Source organism: Scardinius erythrophthalmus (genome assembly GCF_964197995.2).
Source record: "Scardinius erythrophthalmus genome assembly, chromosome: 24".
Classification (NCBI taxonomy): Eukaryota; Metazoa; Chordata; class Actinopteri; order Cypriniformes; family Leuciscidae; genus Scardinius; species Scardinius erythrophthalmus.
Window position 1 is genome coordinate 16,960,251 of NC_138244.1, and position 19,392 is coordinate 16,979,642.

The 19,392-nt window shown below is 35.6% G+C and overlaps 2 protein-coding genes across 5 annotated transcripts in view; one reads left to right on the forward strand and one right to left on the reverse strand.

Annotated features, from left to right (window-relative positions):
* On the forward strand, positions 1 to 3,985 carry lmod2a (leiomodin 2 (cardiac) a). Its single transcript, XM_081356366.1, has 3 exons — positions 1 to 347; positions 1,193 to 2,380; positions 3,052 to 3,985. Exons 1-3 carry the CDS (start codon positions 102 to 104, stop codon positions 3,073 to 3,075), a joined length of 1,458 nt encoding a protein of 485 aa, XP_081212492.1. The 5' UTR covers positions 1 to 101; the 3' UTR covers positions 3,076 to 3,985.
* wasla (WASP like actin nucleation promoting factor a) overlaps positions 3,550 to 19,392 on the reverse strand; it is a 32,177-nt gene continuing 16,334 nt past the window's right edge. For 2 of the 4 annotated variants that reach the window (XM_081356361.1, XM_081356363.1), the window contains 7 exons: positions 15,507 to 15,687; positions 15,298 to 15,340; positions 9,033 to 9,186; positions 8,689 to 8,706; positions 6,891 to 7,405; positions 5,301 to 5,406; positions 3,551 to 4,678 (listed from right to left, as the gene is read on the reverse strand). In XM_081356361.1, coding sequence (XP_081212487.1) covers positions 4,617 to 4,678; positions 5,301 to 5,406; positions 6,891 to 7,405; positions 8,689 to 8,706; positions 9,033 to 9,186; positions 15,298 to 15,340; positions 15,507 to 15,687 — 1,079 coding nt within the window. In that variant the 3' untranslated portion in view covers positions 3,551 to 4,616. Of the gene's footprint in view, positions 4,679 to 5,300; positions 5,407 to 6,890; positions 7,406 to 8,688; positions 8,707 to 9,032; positions 9,187 to 15,297; positions 15,341 to 15,506; positions 15,688 to 19,392 lie in introns of all 4 variants that reach the window. The other 2 variants (XM_081356362.1, XM_081356364.1) reach the window with 2 other exon arrangements.

Genomic DNA, 19,392 nt, shown 5'->3' on the forward strand with positions numbered 1-19,392 from the left:
TAGACAAACAGTGCATCTAACCCACACACAAACTCACACTAATCCCAGATACAAGTCAGAGTAAGAGTTCATGCACACAAAGGAGACATAGGGTTACAAGTATGAGCAACTTTGGGTACCGAAAAGAGCTTGGAAAGTATGAGGACATAGATGAAGATGAACTTCTGGCCTCCCTGACCAGCGAGGAGCTCCAGGAGCTGGAGAAGGTTATGGCTGAAATGGAACCGGATGAGAACATACCCACTGGGCTAAGGCAGGAGGACCAGACGGCCAAGCGGCCAACGGGCACTTTTTGCCGAGAGGCTCTGCTGAAGTACTGGGAGGACGAGACTCACAGATTGCTAGAGGTAGGGTCTGAATGCAGCAATTGAATAATACGTTTAAACTTTGAGGTAACAGTTAAATGACATTTTTTAATGTTTGGTCGGTACCCTTTGTAGGGTGCTGACCAAGTGACTAGTAGCACACCCCTAACGGTACTATTTGAGGTATTCTGAGAGAGTATCCGCATCCACAAAACAACATAAAATGATGGCTATATTTGAGTAGGAGTCAAAATAGACTTTCTTACTGGGAACTCAAGAAGTCCCATTTCTATGGGAGGTCTCCATAAGCAGGGTCCCAGCTCTGGGATGAGAAAATCTGCAGCTTCATAAAAGGATTGAGAATTAGTTTTTTCCCTTTATGAATTAAGTTAAAGTATCTGTGAGTTGTCCACTGAGGACAGGCGTGTCCTCAATTCTGCTCCTGAAGGGTACTCCTGAAGACATTAAATACCTGGTTCAGCTGTATTTAATAAAGGTTAGAAAACTCTATTTTGAGATACCTTCAAGGAGCAGGATTGGACATCATTGTATTAGTGTTACAGTTAAGTCAGGACTGTCAAACTTAGTGTAGCTCACCCCTTGTTATAAGGGGTGATTTGTGGGATAATTAGGATTAGCTTACTTTAAGAACAGTGGAACTCAATGAGCAGTTCATAATTTGAAATATAGAAATAACTGCCATAAAACATCCAAATTTCAGTTTCTTTAATGAGAGTACCAAAAACTGTGTAAGTGCAACATTGCCTCCATAAAACATAGCTATTGCTTGTGCAGTTGTCTCAGCTGTTAATAGTCTTTCTTAATTAAGACTCATTGCTTGAGGTATGCCAGTGCTCAACCTTGTTTTCCTTTCTATGGTGACACAGGACAGCATGGATGAGTGCCAGACAGATAAGAGCGAACAGGAATGTGGCAGTGAAGAGCCTGAGGATAATGAAGAGGAGGGAGAGCAACAAAATAAGGGGTTTAGAAAGGGGGGTGATGGAGAGAAAAAAGTTAGGTCAAGCAATTGGAACTTTGTGGACATGGATTGCAAGGGGAATGGCATTGGCGGTCGAAAACCTAATAGCATCAATAAAGGTGCCCTCCACCATCACATTTCTCCAGATAGCCCAAGTAGTAATCCCACTGATATTGAGAAGACCTTGGAGAACATCTTGAGTAATGACACCTCCTTGAGTGAAGTCAACCTAAACAACATCGAGAACATATCCCAGGGGGTTTTAGTGAGTTTTGCTAATGCCTTAATCTCAAACACTCACGTTGAGGTTTTCAGCATTGCCAACACCCATGCGGATGACCAAGTAGCTTTGGCCTTGGCCAAAATGCTGAAGAAGAACTGCAGCATCACCAACCTTAATGTTGAGTCTAACTTCATTTCAGGCAAAGGTATCCTGGCTTTGATTGGGTCACTTCAGTACAACACCACACTGGTGGAGCTCCGATTCCACAACCAGCGGCATATCTGTGGAGGCCAAGTGGAGATGGAGATGGTGAAGTTGTTGAGGAAAAACACCACCCTGTTGAAACTAGGCTACCACTTTGACTTACCTGGCCCAAGGATGAGCGCAACTGGCATTTTAACTCACAACCAGGACAGCCAGAGGCAAAAGCGGCTACAGCAAAGGAAAGAGCAAGACAATTTGGAAAGAAGTGAAGAACAATCAAAGACATGGGACACTATGGACAACACGCAGTCTTTTCAATTCCATATTTCGACAGACAAGCTAGTGAAGCAGAACTTGGTTTCTTCTCATTTACCACAACAACCTCACAGTCAGCCAAATAGTGTGAAGAATGTGCCGACTAGGAAAATTGCTGAAATGGTCAAGCAACAAGAAGAGACATCAACGGATAGTGTAGGTCGAAACCAGGCAAATGCAAATAAAGGACACAAACTCACAGGGGACAAACATAGCAAGAACATTCAAGATGAAAAAATATTACCTTTGAGAAGAAAGGATGACAGAAATAATCTGGGAGGCACCCAGGGGTCAACACGTGATGATCTACTGGCAGCCATTCGTGGCTGCAGCATTGGTACACTACGAAGGGTAAGATGTTTAACATTTGTCCAGGACTTGGAGAAGCCAAGCCTTAACACACAGTACCCAAATATATTGCAATATAGCTGGACAGAATAGAAACTTTCAAACTAAGGGTGTGGTGAACACCAACCCTGCCAAGTCAGGTATCTTGGAAATTGATTGATGCAAAAATTTAAGCAATAATTACATTTTATACCAAGACCTGAATGATTCATTCAGTGTTTGTCCTGGCTGAGATCATTTAAGTTACTATGAAATCATTAGCCAGGCAGTGGAAAACACTTCTATCAGCATGTAAATTCTAGTTCAAATTTAATAGACGGACATTTTTCCATTGTAATGTACATGCCAATCTGTTTGAAAACTTGCTATTTGAGGGTTTCAAATCAAATTTTCAATTAAAGTAAATTAAAGGATATTTTATGCAAAAATGAAAATTCTGTCATCTATTTACCATTTCATACCTGTATGACTTCACAAAAAAAGTCAAAGGTGTCTATAGTGTGTTCCACAAAAGAAAAACACAAGTTTGGAACAATGTGAGGAGTAAATGAACAGAGTTTATTTTTGGAAGAACTATTCCTGGTTCGGCTTCTGACAGATATGGACTGTTTTCTGTAATATATTTGGTAGTTGTAACATTAAAATGACCAGCATTTTCTTTTTTTTTCCTGCAGGTGACCAATCATCATTGTTCCTGAGGTATGAAACAGCTCTGATAAAATTAATCTATATCATAAATATAACACAAATTAAAACTTTTGTTTTCTTTTCAAGTTTTGAAATTGACCTAGTTTTTTTAATATATACATGCATACATATTTAATAATAGCATATTTCCAAATTTATTTTCACCAACAAAATATTATGGTCAATAAGTACAGTTTGGATAGCTTCTTTATAACTTACATCATATGGTAAAAATCTAAAAAGAAAATAGTTGACATTTCAATAGCTTTGAATAGTTGAAAGCTCATTCCCATGATTTCGATTCCAACGGATCAGTCATGCAAAATAGTTGGTTCATTCTGTTTGATTTGATCAAATAAATTTAGCCAAAGAAAAAAGATGTACACAAGTACATACAAGATGGCAACGCTAAAAGTTAAAATCTACATGCACTGCGAAAATGTAGATTACAAAAAAAAAAAAAAAAAAAAAAAAGCACCATCTCTCAGGTTTGTAAATATTACCATTTATTTAAGTATAGAATTTAGTGTTTTCATTCCACATTCCAACCCTTTTGTAAGATTTGATGTCAATTGTACAAATCTTTCAGCACTATCCTTAACAGACAAGGACAGAAAATTCAGTTCAGACAGACAATACTGTTAAACCAGCATTAATTGTACACAAAGTTTTGTTGTTTTCTCCATGACCATAAATGTAGTTGTCAGTCAAGCATTGACCTGTAAAAGCTTCTAACAAATGTACTTTGTGAAGTGTTTTTTTTTTCTTTTTTCTTTTTTCTTTTTTCTTGATATGACTGGAAATTCTATATTTGTGAATTGATGGCTTTTCACATTCAGGAGCAAGCTGTACCCATGACTTTTGCCGGTTTGAATTCACCGTATATTATTTTCTTGTTAATAAAGTGAAATCAAAAACTCCAAACTGTCTATTTTGTGATGTGCAATGTTGTGTAACGCTGATCGTGATTACCACAGAAATCATATTTAGTGTTCAGCCAATGTGTTCTCATCCTGCAGTGAATTTCCTTTTGTTATTCGTGCAAAAATATATATAGCCTCAATATATCAGCCTGGTGTACATTTACAAGGGAAACAATACAGGGGACATACATATTCTGATAGGAGAACCTCTTACCAAATCTAAGAATGCTAAACTAGGATTTGAATAAGAAAATCGAAGGTACAGAAAAGTAGGGTATGAAAATAGTGTTATCTAAATCATTAATCAACAATTAATAAGGACATCAAGCGTCCCGTCCATCTCCCTTTCCCCACTCACAGGGAAACAAAAACATTCAGGTCAACAAATCATGAATCCTGGCATAAAACTTCACATGGTTATTCCAGGACATTATTTTACAGAGGATAAATGACAATACTTTACAGATTACATGAGGTATTGCACAGATTATTAAAAAAAAGAAGCAAAAAGGCAACAAAAATATACAGCGATTCTGAAAAAAAGAAAAGAAAAAAAGAATGAGAGTAAAATTTGGGGAAGTGAGAATTTAGTATCATTTACTCTACTGGGTGGGGTTAGTGTTGCGGGATTAATCATCCCATTCGTCATCATCCTCAAAGTCTTCCTCATCCTCATCATCCTCATCTTCATCTGGGGGCCCAAAAAAGATGCATAACCACCGTAAATATCTCATTACTTACTGACAATGGAGCTCATGCTCATATTCAAGTGAACCAAATGAAAAAGGGCCTCAACGGATTTATCGGATTATCCCATAATTTACTTTAATTTATGATATGTTTCTTACAAAAACGCATCGCTTCAGAAGGCCTTTATTAACCGTATGGATGCACTTTTTTTGGCCTTCAAAATCTGTTACTATCCACTCCAATTTTAAAGCTTGGAAGAGCCAGCCCAGGATATGTTTCAATATAACTCTGATTGTGTTCGGCTGAAAGAAGAAAGTCATATACACCTAGGTTGGCTTTAGGGTGAGTAAAATATGGGAGAATTTTCATTTTTGTGTGAATTAACCCTTTAAATGTAGATGTTGTGTTTTAAGAATGAAGAGGAAAAAGTGATAATCTGTCATTTGACCAAAATTATCTTTTAAATTGGACTACTTTCAACTTGACACGCCATCATAAAAAGCAAAGCTAGAGCGTTAATAATACTGGAACCGTCAAACCGAGTGGAAAAGAACCAAACAAATTTGCAGCCGTTGAGTGGCATGTTTAGGACAAACCTTTGAGAGAGTGAAACAGGCACTTACCTGAGGAGTGGATGGCTTTGCTCCTCTTCTGCATCACCTCCATCAGAGCTCCAACAATGCCCGCTGACTGAGCAGGGGTTGGTGGTCCTGAGTCATTATCTGATACCTGAACATTCAAGAATATAGCAATCAGATAAATAACTGTCCCTAGAAGATTACATAATGATTGACATTATAAAAACGTATATGGAGAGTTACACTTAAAGTGTCTGATTGCATTAGATTCAAAATATCAAATCAGTCAAAATCAGTCTACAAGCAAATGATAATAGATCTTTCCTCAGAACTAACTTAACTTTTCTAACCTTTTCTATTTTATACATACAAGTTTCACCATCAATGTGATACTCGCACGCTGCTATAACAGTTGAGAAAGAAATTGGATGTGTATCATTGTATTGGATGAGTGCATACGGTCTTAAAGTGACAGAAGCCTATAAATGCCTGCTGCTGTTTATGTCATTAATGCTAATCAAACAGCAAAACACAGCTTTAATATAAACCATAATATAATCCGAACCATTAGTTTTGTGATCCACTGAACCACTAATTATACATGTCTTTACTGTCAAATTTTGATCAATTAAATGCATTGCTGAATAAAAGTAGTAATTTCTAACAATAAAATATATATAAACAATTATATAGAGCTGGTAAGTCCCGCCCATCCGTAAAACCAAAAATCGTCAATGCAAGTGAATGTGAGAAAATAATTATTTTCTGGTCCCGTTTGAATTGTGCCATGAATGTGAACATATGTTGTCTGTGAATTTTTCATATAATTTTTTTATAAGTATATTGTATGATTCTTCGGCTAGCAGTTGTGGAAACGACATAACGAGAAAGACTACATGTCGCCTATGTGACGTCACCCTATAACACATTTTCCCTCCACTTGTCAAATCACGGTGCTAATGCTGCGATAATCTATGGAGACAGATCGAGATGCCTGTGTGTTTTGTACCCAAATGTCACCATTCAAACCAAATGGGCTGTTCTTTCTTCAGAAACGCGTCGAAAGCAGCGAAGAGTTGTAGTCCACAAAGTGCTCTCACACAAAGTCTAACCGTATCAAACTTCTACCCGCTAAACTGTAGCATTCTTCACACGAAAAATTACATTAAAAATTCACAGACAACATATGTTCACATTCATGGAAAAATTCAAACGGGACCAGAAAATTATTATTTTCTCCCATTCACTTGCATTGACAATTTTTCAATCTAGAAGTCCAGTGGGGTTTTACGGATGGGCGGGACTTACCAGCTCTACAGAGACAAATTCAATTAAAATAATTTTGTGTACAGTTTTGAACTTTAATCGCCACAATATGTAGTTTTGGCAATTTCTTTGCCGTTTTCTCGCTTTTTGCTCCCAGGTTTCTCTATAGAGCTCCCCCTGCAGCTTCGGAATAGATATTTGACAACACTGTCGTAAAAACTCATTGGCGACTCTTCCAAATGAAGCTAAAAAAATGCATAGTTCCCCTTTAAAACCCTTTAAAGCTAAATGACAGGGAGCAGGCGATCTTTCACCATTTTCTGAGACGCATCAGGATGGGTAAGCGTTTACACTGAATACACTCCTCACCGTTTTGAGCTGGATGCCCTGTCGAATCTGGTCGAGCAGCGCGTCACGTCCTGTGGACGACAAGGGCCTGTTGTTTTGCTCCACTTTCTTTAGCTGAGTGCCCTCCCTGATTTGATCCAGCAAAGCTGACTTCCCGCCCATGGGCGAGGGCGTCGATTCGCCGTGGCCTCCATCCACATCAGTTGGTGGAGGAGGTCCAGGAGGAGGTGGTGGAGGAGGAGGTGGAGAAGGGGCGGCTCCTCCTGATGAAGGTGGTGGTGGCGGGGGAGGTGGCATAGAGCTGGGGGCAGGTGGAGGGGGGGGTGGATGTCCTCTGCTGGGAGGTGGTGGTGGAGGCGCTCCCATACTTGCCCGGGATGGAGGAGGCGGAGGGGGAGCGCTCGTGGGTGCTCTTGAAGGTGGAGGGGGTGGTGGGGCTCCTCGCCCCCGCAATGGGGGTGGAGGAGGTGGTGGCCCGGAAGTATGAGGAGGGGGTGGGGGAGGCGGGCCGCCCCGCGAGGGAGGAGGCGGGGGTGCTGAAAAAGATTTGTTAGCATAAAAATAAATACATAGATGCCTCATGTATTAGTATAGCTTAAAGACCCCATGGAACCAAAACTGGAATTTTTAATCCAAGTCTTTTAGTTTTGAAGCATCAGTACAATAGTGTACTCTTAAAAGTTGAGAAAATAATCAAGCAGATATATTATAGTATTATAGTAATATTTTTTATATTTTAGTATATTTTTAACAGTATGTATGAAGCAAAACTTACAGAGAAGTCCTTCAAGCCAAGCAGCTTTCTTTTGGTCAGGGGTGTGTTTCCCGAACAACGACGTAACTCGCTGGTTCACTACCATAGTACGATGCATCGCTGAAGAAATCAACTAGCTAGTCATGACTGTTTCCCGAAACCGTATTGTCGCAAAGTGGTCATTCAACCATGTTGGTTTATGGCGTCACGCACGTGGTGGAGTAATAACTTCTTTTAATGAATCTGTTTGAGATCGAATTAACGCTAGATGTTTTGCTATAAATTACAGACATGGCATGTGAGGACTATTTCTCATTTTTCTCAGTTATTTTGCTTTATTTCCAGATTCAATCATAGGCTCGTTCTTACATAGGAGAGCACGTTGGCACATGCGCACTCTTCAAAAACGGTGCTTTAAATCTCTTGAAAAACTAAAAGACGTAAGTTACATTTGTATGTATTCTAAATAAAAGACAGGTTGTACTGAATATCAGCTTGCTTATTTTGCTCAAGATATGAAATGTTTCACCCTCACGTGAAATTTTTTAGATGGATTCCTACTGAAATGACTGGATTTTTGAAATTTGCTGTCCCACCCGCATTTGTTTTAGTAGGTTGTGATATTAGCCAATGGACCACTTACAGACAATTTGATGTCTACATGTGTACCTTACCTTCCTGGTTCATCTAACACAAGAAAACAGTGTACCGATTTCATGGGGTCTTTAAAGCTGGAGCAAGACTTTTATTCTAGAGGAAGAACCCTACCAAAGTTTTGCACCACAAAAATCACACCAATCAACAATAAATGGCACTTCACACTTTAAAGAGTTAAGAGATTAAGAGATCAAACATGTTTTTAAAAGATCAACGCAAATGCCTCATGAAGAATCATGAAACATATCCACATATATTCTCCCATTAAGTTGCATTAAATGTAGGTTAAACAGAACTCGGTTACACTTACGATGCAAAAAAAAACTTTCAAAACAACTCATGCCAATCTGCAAAAATTCAGACCTCTTATACATGCAAATCTGAGCATGAAACACACGTTCTACCTACCGCTCCACCTGGGAGGACCTGAAGGAACACCACATGTATTGATCAAATATAGAAATGCTCATATGCACCGAACTTCGGTGTAAAAACCTTGGAGGAACATGTTACAGGCCAGCTCCATTATTTTAATATCACAAAAGGATGAATTGGCCTTTGTAATTACTTGTGAATTTTAAGATGAATTTCTGAGAGAAAATTGTTTTTGGATGTAGTTAGAATGAAGTTGCCTTGGGAAAACTAATTTTGTAGATTCAGGCCAGACTTTCTGACAGCGTATGGTTGATAGTCAGACATGTCAGTGTGAGACGGCCACAAATCGCAGGTGTTCAGCGCAGCGAGTGTCTCACCTTGTCTCCTCAGCTCATTCTTCACAGCCTCTACACCACCCTTCTTCTCAATGAAGTCGTAGATGACCTTAGACGTCTCCTTGTCTTTCAGCTGGGCCTCAGAGATGCCACACATGTCAAACAGGTTCTTCAGCTCTGGGTCCAAATTATTCAACTGCAAAACAAAACAAAGGTAAAGCAGTGAGACATTCCTTTTAATAACACCTCTCACTAATAAATCAATAAACATTTCATAATGCTTAACGGATGATTAGCTAATACATATTCACATAGCTAGGAATATGAGATAACTTAAACATTGCATAATGGTTACCAGATCATTATTTAATGTAAATATAAATGCTTAAATCAAGAGATCATACACTTCTTAAAAATCTAAGAAGTAAAATCTAAAAATGATATTGACAGATGGATTACAATGATTTAAAATGTCATTAATAAATCATTAACAAACATTATGTAATGCTTAAAAGATCATTAGTTAATATATATATTCAAATAGCTATTATATAACATGCTTGTTAATGTTTAAATGAACTTATCAAACATTACATAATGATCAACAGATCATTATTTAATGTAAATTTAAATGTCATTCAACTTTCAATTCATATGATCAAGCGCTTTTTAAAAATCTACCAATGATTTAAACAATGTTATAAAATGATTAAAAGCTTATTTGTAAATGTACATTTGAATGTTTAATAAACTATTAAAATGTCTCCTTGCTATTTTTTTCCTGAAATATTCATAATCATTACTTTTGCACGTGCTTTCCGGCAAGAATGATATAATTAACATCAACGTGCGATCAGTCGACTCGTGGCTTAAATGAACGACTACTGGTCGACTAGAAAAATCTTTAGTTGGGGGCATCCCTAGTTAAATCTCATTCTATGGAAGCTTGTTTCCGCCACTGAATAAAACATTTTAAAAGATAATTGCGACTTTTTATCTCACAATTGCGAGTTTACATCTCGCAATTCTGACTATATTTTTCTGAGTTTCGAGATATAAAGTCAGAATTGCATGAAATAAAGTCAGAATTCTGAGATATAAAGTCAGAATTCTGAGATATAAAGTCAGAATTGCGAGATATAAAGTCGCAATTGCGTCTTATAAAGTCAGAATTCTGACTTTTTTTCTCGCAATTGCGACTTTATATCACGCAATTCTGACTTTATATCTCAGAATTCTGACTTTATATCTCAGAATTCTGACTTTATATCTCAGAATTCTGACTTTATATCACGCAATTCTGACTTTATAACACATAATTGCGAGTTTATATCTTGCAATTCTGACATCTTTTCTCAGAATTGTGAGATATAAAGTCCAATTCTAAGGGGAAAAAAAAGACGGACTTTTTTTTTTTTTCTTAGAATAGCTTATATCTCACAATTCTGACTTTATAACACGCAATTGCAACTTAATATCATGCAATTCTGATTTTATATCTCCCAATTGCGTGATATAAAGTCAGAATTCTGAGATATAAAGTCAGAATTGCGTGTTTTAAAGTCGCAATTGCGTGTTTTAAAGTCAGAATTGCGAGATATAAAGTCAGAATTGCGTGATATTAAGTCGCAATTGCGAGAAAAAAAGTCAGAATTCTGACTTTATAACACGCAATTGTGACTTTATTTCACGCAATTCTGACTTTATATCTCGCAATTCTGACTTTAAAACACGCAATTGCGACTTTAAAACACGCAATTCTGACTTTATATCTCGCAATTAAGTCAGAATTGTTTTTTTGTGGCGGAAACAAGCTTCCATACATTCCCTTGCAATAGAACTGAATGAAGAATAATACATTGATATTCAATATTATTTTAATATATTTTCTGTCCAATTTTGGTGTGTTACTTTAAATAAAAGTGTGGTTATTTATTTTATTGGCTATTTTAATTAAATTAAATAATTTTACTGAGTTTGAATTTAAAAAAAGTCTAATAATACAATTATATAAAAAACTCTTTTAAAATTAATAATTATTTAAAAAAATAAAAATAGATTCAGAATTTTCGGTTTCGGCCCAAAATTTTCATTTTGGTGTATCCCTAATTCTTACATTGTTCAATTTTCAACTGAACATCTGGATCATAGATTCCAAACACCTTTCGACATTTGTAAATATAAATAAGTGCATTAAGTAATATATGAACTGAAATCGAATGACATTAAAAAGGTCATGAATTGAGAAATCAGTCAGTCCAAAAACAGCTTTTACTGAAACCAATCTCAAAAACGCCTCGTTTCGCATTTTGTCACGTTACGTCAAAATGCGATGAGAGACCGCGCATCTGCAGAAAAAGATCAACGCCTACTTCTCCATCATTCCCTCTTTAGCCTTCTCGCACATCATGTAGAAGTAAATACGAGACAGACGCAAACACAGGATTTACTCCAGCAACAATACGATAGAGGATTACAAGAAATTTTAAAGTGCCAGGTTGTGGAAAAACAGTCTTTGCATTGCCTTCCTTCTGATCCTGACAATACGAAACCGCAGACAAACTTTGTTTTTAACAAAGCTCCAATCAGAAAGACACTGTTGGTTTGTTCGCTTCATTTTACTGCGGATTCGTTTTTAAACAAGACACAGTTAGACTCAGGCTTTTCAGAGAGATGAAAATAAAAGATGCTGTGCAACTTCATTGGATTTGACAGTAATGTCGCAACACACAAGTGTGAGTAACAGTGTTTACCATGTGTCACTATTACTTTGTCTGATACAGATTGCTTTATATGTACTGAGTATTTATACTGTAGCCCCGCAGTCATATTGAATAATGTGAAAGTTGTGATTTGCTTCGGCATGCATTGAATTATCGGATACGGAGAAACACTTGTAGAGAACGGTGCTTTTGTTATTGTTTTGACTGTCATAACTGTCAACTGTAAGTACTTTAATTGCCACAACCAAGACTTATAAAGCACATGTTTCACATTATTGGCAAATGTTTCAAAATGTTTTTCAGCATCAGAAGTTTCAAAACAATTCCACGTTTATTGGCGGGGACGTTGAAAATGATTTAATTATGCAAAACTGTTACCCAATCACAGTAGCACGCCTTTCAAACCGGAGGGTCAAAAACAGGATAGAAAATAGCTTATTACTTGTTGTTTTTTGATATCAAAATCTTGATAATATTATAATTGGGCCTCAGAGAACATTATGAAATAAACAATGCAGTTCATTAACCCTTTAAATTAATGTTAGCAGTCAAATGTACATTAACAATAAGCTTTTAATCACTGTACAACATTTATCATTAGTTGATAAATATTAACAAGCAAATTATCTTATATTTCTAGCTATTTGAGTATATATTAACTAATGATCTGTTAAGCATTATGTGATGTCTGTTAATGATTTATTAGTGAAAATTATTACAAAGGTTTACCTTTCTTTTTTTCTTCATATACAATAGTTTATAGTAGTACACATATTCAACCAACACTGAAGGAACTGTTTGTTTACTAGATTTCATAAATTAAATACTAATGCTTGCAAGGCAGCAAAAGAATAACATTTTAGGTAAAACTAGACGTTTTTTTGAAGAAAATCTGTGCGAACGTCATAATACAACACTAAGGTGTTGCGAGTGGTTGCCAGGGTGTTGCTAAGCAGTTGCTAAAGTGTTCCGGATGGATTGGTTGGGTGTTCTGGGTGTTTTCTTATTGGTCCAACTCAAAAATGTAAGTAAAATGGATTATTTTTTTTTTTTACCCTTGAATTCTGTCTGCTAGGTAAAACTATTAGCGCTCCTCTCCTCTATAAGCCGAATAGTTTGAGGTAATAATTTTATATTTAGAGTTAGGGGTTTGTTTAGATCACCAACCTTAAGTATGAGCAATAGTATTAGTGATGCTTGCCTTAGTAAGCACAACTAAATATAGATAGAGGGAGAAAAAGAGAGATATTAATGATAATATGCCAAAACTATGAATAAATGGATGCAAAAGCAGAAGGCCCAATCACATTCCAGTATGCAAACAGATGGAAGACAGCCAATCGTAACTCAGTCTGCAAATACCACCATCACTGCAGGTTAGTTTTTTAAATGCTGAACTGTAAGTTAATGGCTTCAATTCAACTTCAATCTCTTTAGGTAGAAAATGAAAACGAGCAAAATAACGTAAAAAATAAATAAATAAATAAATAAATAAATATTTTTAAAGATAACATTTTCAAGTGTAAGTTAAAGGCGTTTTCAAACTTTAATTTTAAATATCTTTAAAGTCTATAGAAACTATAGAAAAAATAATGAGGTAAAAACAAAAAAATAAATTTATATTATTAAATATTTCTTAAAGATATTAACTCTTTCAAGGGACTTTCTTTAATCTTAATTTCTTTAAAGGAAAATTCTTTTTGAAATTCTTTTAGAAATTGAAAATAGCATTACAGCTAAAATAAATAAAATGAATAAGAAATTTGTTTATACAATAAATAAAAACGAATATATATAGTACCAGTCAAAAGTTTGGAAACGTTACTATTTTTAATGTTTTTGAAAGAAGTCTCTTATGCTCATCAAGCCTGCAGTTAAAAAAACAACAAAAAAAACCCCCAGTAATATTATGAAATATTATTACAATTTAAAATAATGGTTCTTTTTTTTAATATATTTTAAAATGTAATTTATTTTTGTGATGCAAAGCTGAATTTTCATCAGCAAGTACTCCAGTCTTTGGTGTCTTATGATCCTTCAGAAATGATTCTAATATGATGATTTGATACTCAGTTATTATCAATGATGGAAACAGTTGTGCTGTTTAATATATTTTTTTGGAAAACTTTTTTCAGGATTCATTGATGAGTAAAACGTTAACAGCATTTATTCATAAAAACAGCATTTATTCAAAATAAAAACATTTCTAACAATATAAATCGTTACCATCACCTTTTATCAATTTAACGCATCCTTGTTGAATTAAAGTTATTGTTCCCAAACTTTTGAACGGTAGTGTATATTGTTACAAAAGATTTATATTCTAAATAAATACAGTTCTTTTTAACTTTTTATTCATCAAATAATCCTGAAAAAAGTATCTCAGGTCATAAAAAAAATATTAAGCAAGCACAACTGTTTCCAAAATTGATCATAAATCAGCATATTAGAATGATTTCCAAAGACTGGAGTACTTGCTGATGAAAATTCAGCTTTGCATCACAAAAATAAATTACATTTTAAAGTATATTAAAAAAAAGAGAACCATTATTTTAAATTGTAATAATATTTCATAATATTACTGGAGTTTTTGTTGTTGTTTTTAACTGCAGGCTTGATGAGCATAAGAGACATCTCACAAAAGTGAGTACACCCCTCCCTTTTTAGTAAACAATGGGACAACACTGAAGAAATGACACTTTTCTACAATGTAAAGTAGTGAGTGTACAGCTTGTATAACAGTGTAAATTTTCAGTCCCCTCAAAATAACTCGACACACAGCCATTAATGTCTAAACCGCTGGCAACAAAAGTTAGTACACTTAAAAGATAACCTTTTTAAGTGGAAGTTAATTAGAACATTTAAAGAAACTTAAAATGCATCAAGGCTAAAATAAATGTAAAAATAAAAAAATATGTTAGAATTATTAGAATTTGCATTAAGACAAATTTTTAAGATACAATCAAGATGATTCAAATAAAAGTTCTAAGAGAAATTTCAATGCAATTCTGCCTTGCAAGCACCATCATAACCCAGCGTTCATGCCGTTCTCAAATACAGCACAATCCTGCCACCTAGTGGGGAAACTGCTAACGGTAAACATTTCTGGAAAAACCATCGATTATGACATGCACAACATTCCAGGAGCATGCATAATGCAAAACTTAAACCGCAAAACCTTCTACAGAGAATCTGCAGATTTTTCCAGTGACTTCAGTATCACCATCCCATTTTACTGGACTAAGTGGCCTGAATTTCTGAATGCGTCATAAATGGGCAATCTGCATTATTTCCAGTACAAACGGTTTGCCATAAAATAATGTAAAATCCCAAACACAGTGCAAGTATGTGTACAAACTCAATCTGGGTTGTTTTGTGGGCGACAGGCTGCATATTCAAGCGTCAGATGCTTCAGTCTGCATGAACACAAGGCTATTGAGGCATTTCATCATGCCATTATTACACAGGTCAGCATTGTTTTCCTATGAGTGATTCTTCAATATGCATGTGAGAGCGTGTACGACATTGAGAGCGTGAGAGTGTGTCGGTGGGGGTGACAGAGCAAGTCATTGTTGTGTACTCACATCGAAGCCTGTGTTCGGATCCCATCCTACATGACCGATGTGCCTGGAAAACATTACGTTAGGCAGAGTCAGAACGGCTGTTTTTGAGCACATGGACAGAAAACGACTAAATAATAAAAATAAAGACTCATTAGAAACGGAAAAATCAGCATTTGATTTGCATAACTAATGTCACTTCCTGCCTACACAGGAAGTACTGAATCACTCACTGGAAGTTGCTTGGTGTCCCAATGTCAGCCTTTGTCAACTTCTTCCTCTTGCCCTTGACTTTCTTTTCCTTCTTGTTAATGCTACTGTGAACCATGTTATTCATGTGGGAATTGTTGTGGAAGCGCATGTTGTTTATCTCCGGATTCTTGATGTCCACCGTCGCCATCGGGAGAGTGGGTCCTGGGCACATGACAAAAGTTATTAGCTACCGTCTAGCGATCTCCAACCTGTTGCACACATTTCCCTGTGAAAGTGACCGGAGTCGCCTCTGGCCGAGCTCTGAGAGTTTGTGTTGCCAACAACAGCTGATTCGGTCCGTGCGTAAGAGCAGAGGGGGCGTCTCAGAAAGATGTGCTTCATGAATGAATCACACACACATTCCTGGAGGTTTATGTATTCAAAGTCCAGATGATGCTGGTGTGGTTGGAACAATAATCATAGTGTCAAAAAGCAAGAATAAAAACAAAAATAGAAATAAAACTTCATTAGAAGAAAAGAATATCTTCATTTCATTCAAAATAAATATGACCGCATCACGCAAATATATAGCAGTGACCGACACTGATACTTTGAATCGTGACACATACCATGATTCTCATCATAGCAACATGTGGGTGATAAAAAGCAGCTTTCATAGAAAGGAACGCGCTGGAAAAACAGGCTTTGTGTAAAACTTTCCCTAAAACCACGACGAGCATTATCACTTTCAAGATAACCAGAGTTCACAGAAGACATATGATGTGCTTTAATTCTATACACTGAAAGTAAATAAATTAATAATAATAAATTATTACTATAATGCCTTCAAAAAGTCCTGACCAATTATTCACCTTTTGCCTAACAGCCATTTACTTAAAATTTTAGATCATATTTATGTTTTTTTTTTTGTTTTTTACAATGGCATAATAAAAATAAATACTGGTAATAATAATTATGTTAATGTATCAATTCATACATAAAATGTAGAAAAAATAATTATTAAACAATAGTAATAAAAGAAACAAATAGTTTATCAAAAATATATATTAAATTCATTTAAAATATAAACACGTATGTATCAAATGCATTAAATGCATAGTTATTAATAAATAATAATAATAATTCTGTTTATGTATCATAGCATAAATAAAATGTATAAATAATTATTAATAGCAATAATAACAAAAAAGACAAATGTAAAAAAAAAAATGTATATATTAAATACATAAAAAATATAACGTCATAAAAAAGTATGCATCAAATGCATTATTATTACTAAATAATTATAATAAATTAGGGCTGTCAAAAGATTAATCGCGATTAATCGCATCCAAAATAAAAGTTTGCGTTTACATAATATATGTGTGTGTACTGTGTATAATTAATTTGTATATATAAATACACACACATGCATGTATATATTTAAGAAATATTTGCATACATATACTGTATATATTTATATATAATTTATATTATATATAAATATATATTTTTTTATGTATAAAAATTACACATTTTTCTTAAATATATACACAAGCATGTGTGTGTATTTATATATACAAATTTAATTATACACAGTACACACACATATATTATTTAAACACAAACTTTTATTTTGGATGCGATTAATCGCGATTAATCTTTTGACAGCCCTATAATAAATGTAATCTTATAATTATTTGTGCCAAAAGCAGGAATATTATATTATGTAATAAAAAATCCTGCCCAAGTTCTCAAATTGTTAAAAAAAAATCAACTTTAAAGTAATAAGCAGCTTTTAGTCTAAGTAGTTTAACAATTGTCAAATAATAAAATAATTAGTAACTACTACAACTACTACTACTAATAATACTAATATTATGTAGTCTAATAATTCTTTGTGCCAAAATCAGAAATGTTATATCATAAAAAAAAATAAAAAATTGCAACAGGTTATTACTTTGACACATCTAATCATATCTCAAAAGCTTCAAACCACACCATGTCAAACACTGCAACAATAAAAAATAATAATAAAATGCATGTAGTCTAATAAATGTCAAATAAATTATATAATACAATGTAATATAGCAATATAATATAACATAATACTGTATGACAAAACCAGGAATATCAGTTAAAAACAAACTGCCCCTGTTTTATATCTGCAAAGCACATGATCCAAGACCCTTAAAAGAAATTTGCAATGTTGAGAAAACTAAAAAAAAAAGAGAAAAAAAAAGAAAGATACTTTTCTGAAAATGCCCAAGAGTTGCTTTACTCTTTGCTCAACTTCTTCACTGTAATGGTGAGACAGGAGCCATCATATCCGCTAAACCCCTACAGAACGCCTACCTCGGGTGAGATCCGCAAGCTTCCTGTGACCTCTACCGTGACCCCGAGCCCCTCCTGACAGGACGTCCTCTGTAGAGGTGGAGGGTCTGTCGCCCCTGAATTTCAGTAGCGTATTAAGACAAGGTCGAGGTAAAGCCTCGTTCAGTTCGTCCCGTGACAACACCAGGCATTGCAGAGGAGCCAAACCAGCATCTGGCCTCGAAATGCTGTCTAAAACCTCCTCACAAGGGGCAGACAGAAAGGTCGTGCAGAACATCATCTCATCCCAGCATTAAGGTGTGAACCTACCGGACTAGCAAGCTAATTTTACCGTAACAAGAGGCTAGCAAGCCACAAACCAGCCTGCGTTGTCCCCAAAAGACTCTCTTAAAACCAATTGAGACGGTTTGTGATCAGGCCGCCCACTAAACCAATCCCACTCATGCTAGTCAAATCCTGAAAAATTACAAATGCAGAATATTACGTAAGTAACTGCTAATCCAGATTAATCTCTGAAATTTGCTGTAAGCATTACAAGTCTTCAACTGCAGGCAACGTCATGCTATTTAAGATACTCAAGTACGTTTAACAGATGTTTCAGTGCACAATTGCATTCCTGATTGGCTTCTCTACTCATCAACGCTGAAATGAAAGCACCTTTATATGACGGATAAAACGGTCGCACTGAGCATGCTCAGTCTGATATCGACCACCAGTCTAGTTACACAATGAGGAAGCGGAGGAGAAGGAAATGTGCTGGAGAAAGATTACATTGGCTTTTCTTTTTATGCAGGTGAACAGCTTGTACAACACAAACACGGTTTTTCTTCTTCTTTGAGAACAGTGGGACGCGTCACATAAATCGAATTTGAACGACGGCATTCTTCATAGTGCTGTCAAGAAGGGCCACAATATGGTTGGAACAACAGCTATAAATTATGAAGGTGAATTTGAAATGTGAGCAGATTGTAGAAAGGGGAGAAAAAAATATGAAACTGGCCTCCAGTGCTGCTGTAGCAAATCTAGGGCAAATATGTTGATTTAATGTCAAAGATGATAATATTTCAGACTAGAAATTATTCTGACTGGCTGGCAATGCTAAAAAACACTGCTCTGTTTGTTTGAGGCTCTTGACCTGCCAGCAACAGTGGCTCAGCCAATGGTGTGAGTTTGGGGGCGGGACTATCGGTTTAGGCATATTTTAGCACTTCGGTGACGTTTATGGCGAAAAATTACAATTCACCTTTAATTACCACATGAAATCAAACTTATAAACGCATTTATATGTACATTATTTCTCTTTCAGGAAAATTGACCAAAACTTTTATGGCTCATTTAAGCACGGGTGAACAAAATTCAAATGAATGAATTATACATTTTGTATAGGGCTGCAGGATTAATCGAAATGAAACCACAAGCGATTTGGCAAAGGCATCTATGCAGAGATGGAGCAGCATTTACTACTGATCACAGAGCCGTACGTGACTTTCAAGCTGCGCATACAAAATATTTCATAATCGCAATAAGCCAAATTGGTTTAAGCTCGATTTCATGTTAATTGCGATTTTTTTTAAATATATATATAAAATGATA

Excerpts from the sequence above, each read along its gene's own strand:
- lmod2a (XM_081356366.1), top strand. The coding sequence starts at position 102 with ATGAGCAACTTTGGGTACCGAAAAGAGCTTGGAAAGTATGAGGACATA. Across the intron at positions 348-1,192 it reads AGACTCACAGATTGCTAGAG|GACAGCATGGATGAGTGCCA; the intron begins GTAGGGTCTGAA and ends ATGGTGACACAG. Across the intron at positions 2,381-3,051 it reads GCATTGGTACACTACGAAGG|GTGACCAATCATCATTGTTC; the intron begins GTAAGATGTTTA and ends TTTTTCCTGCAG.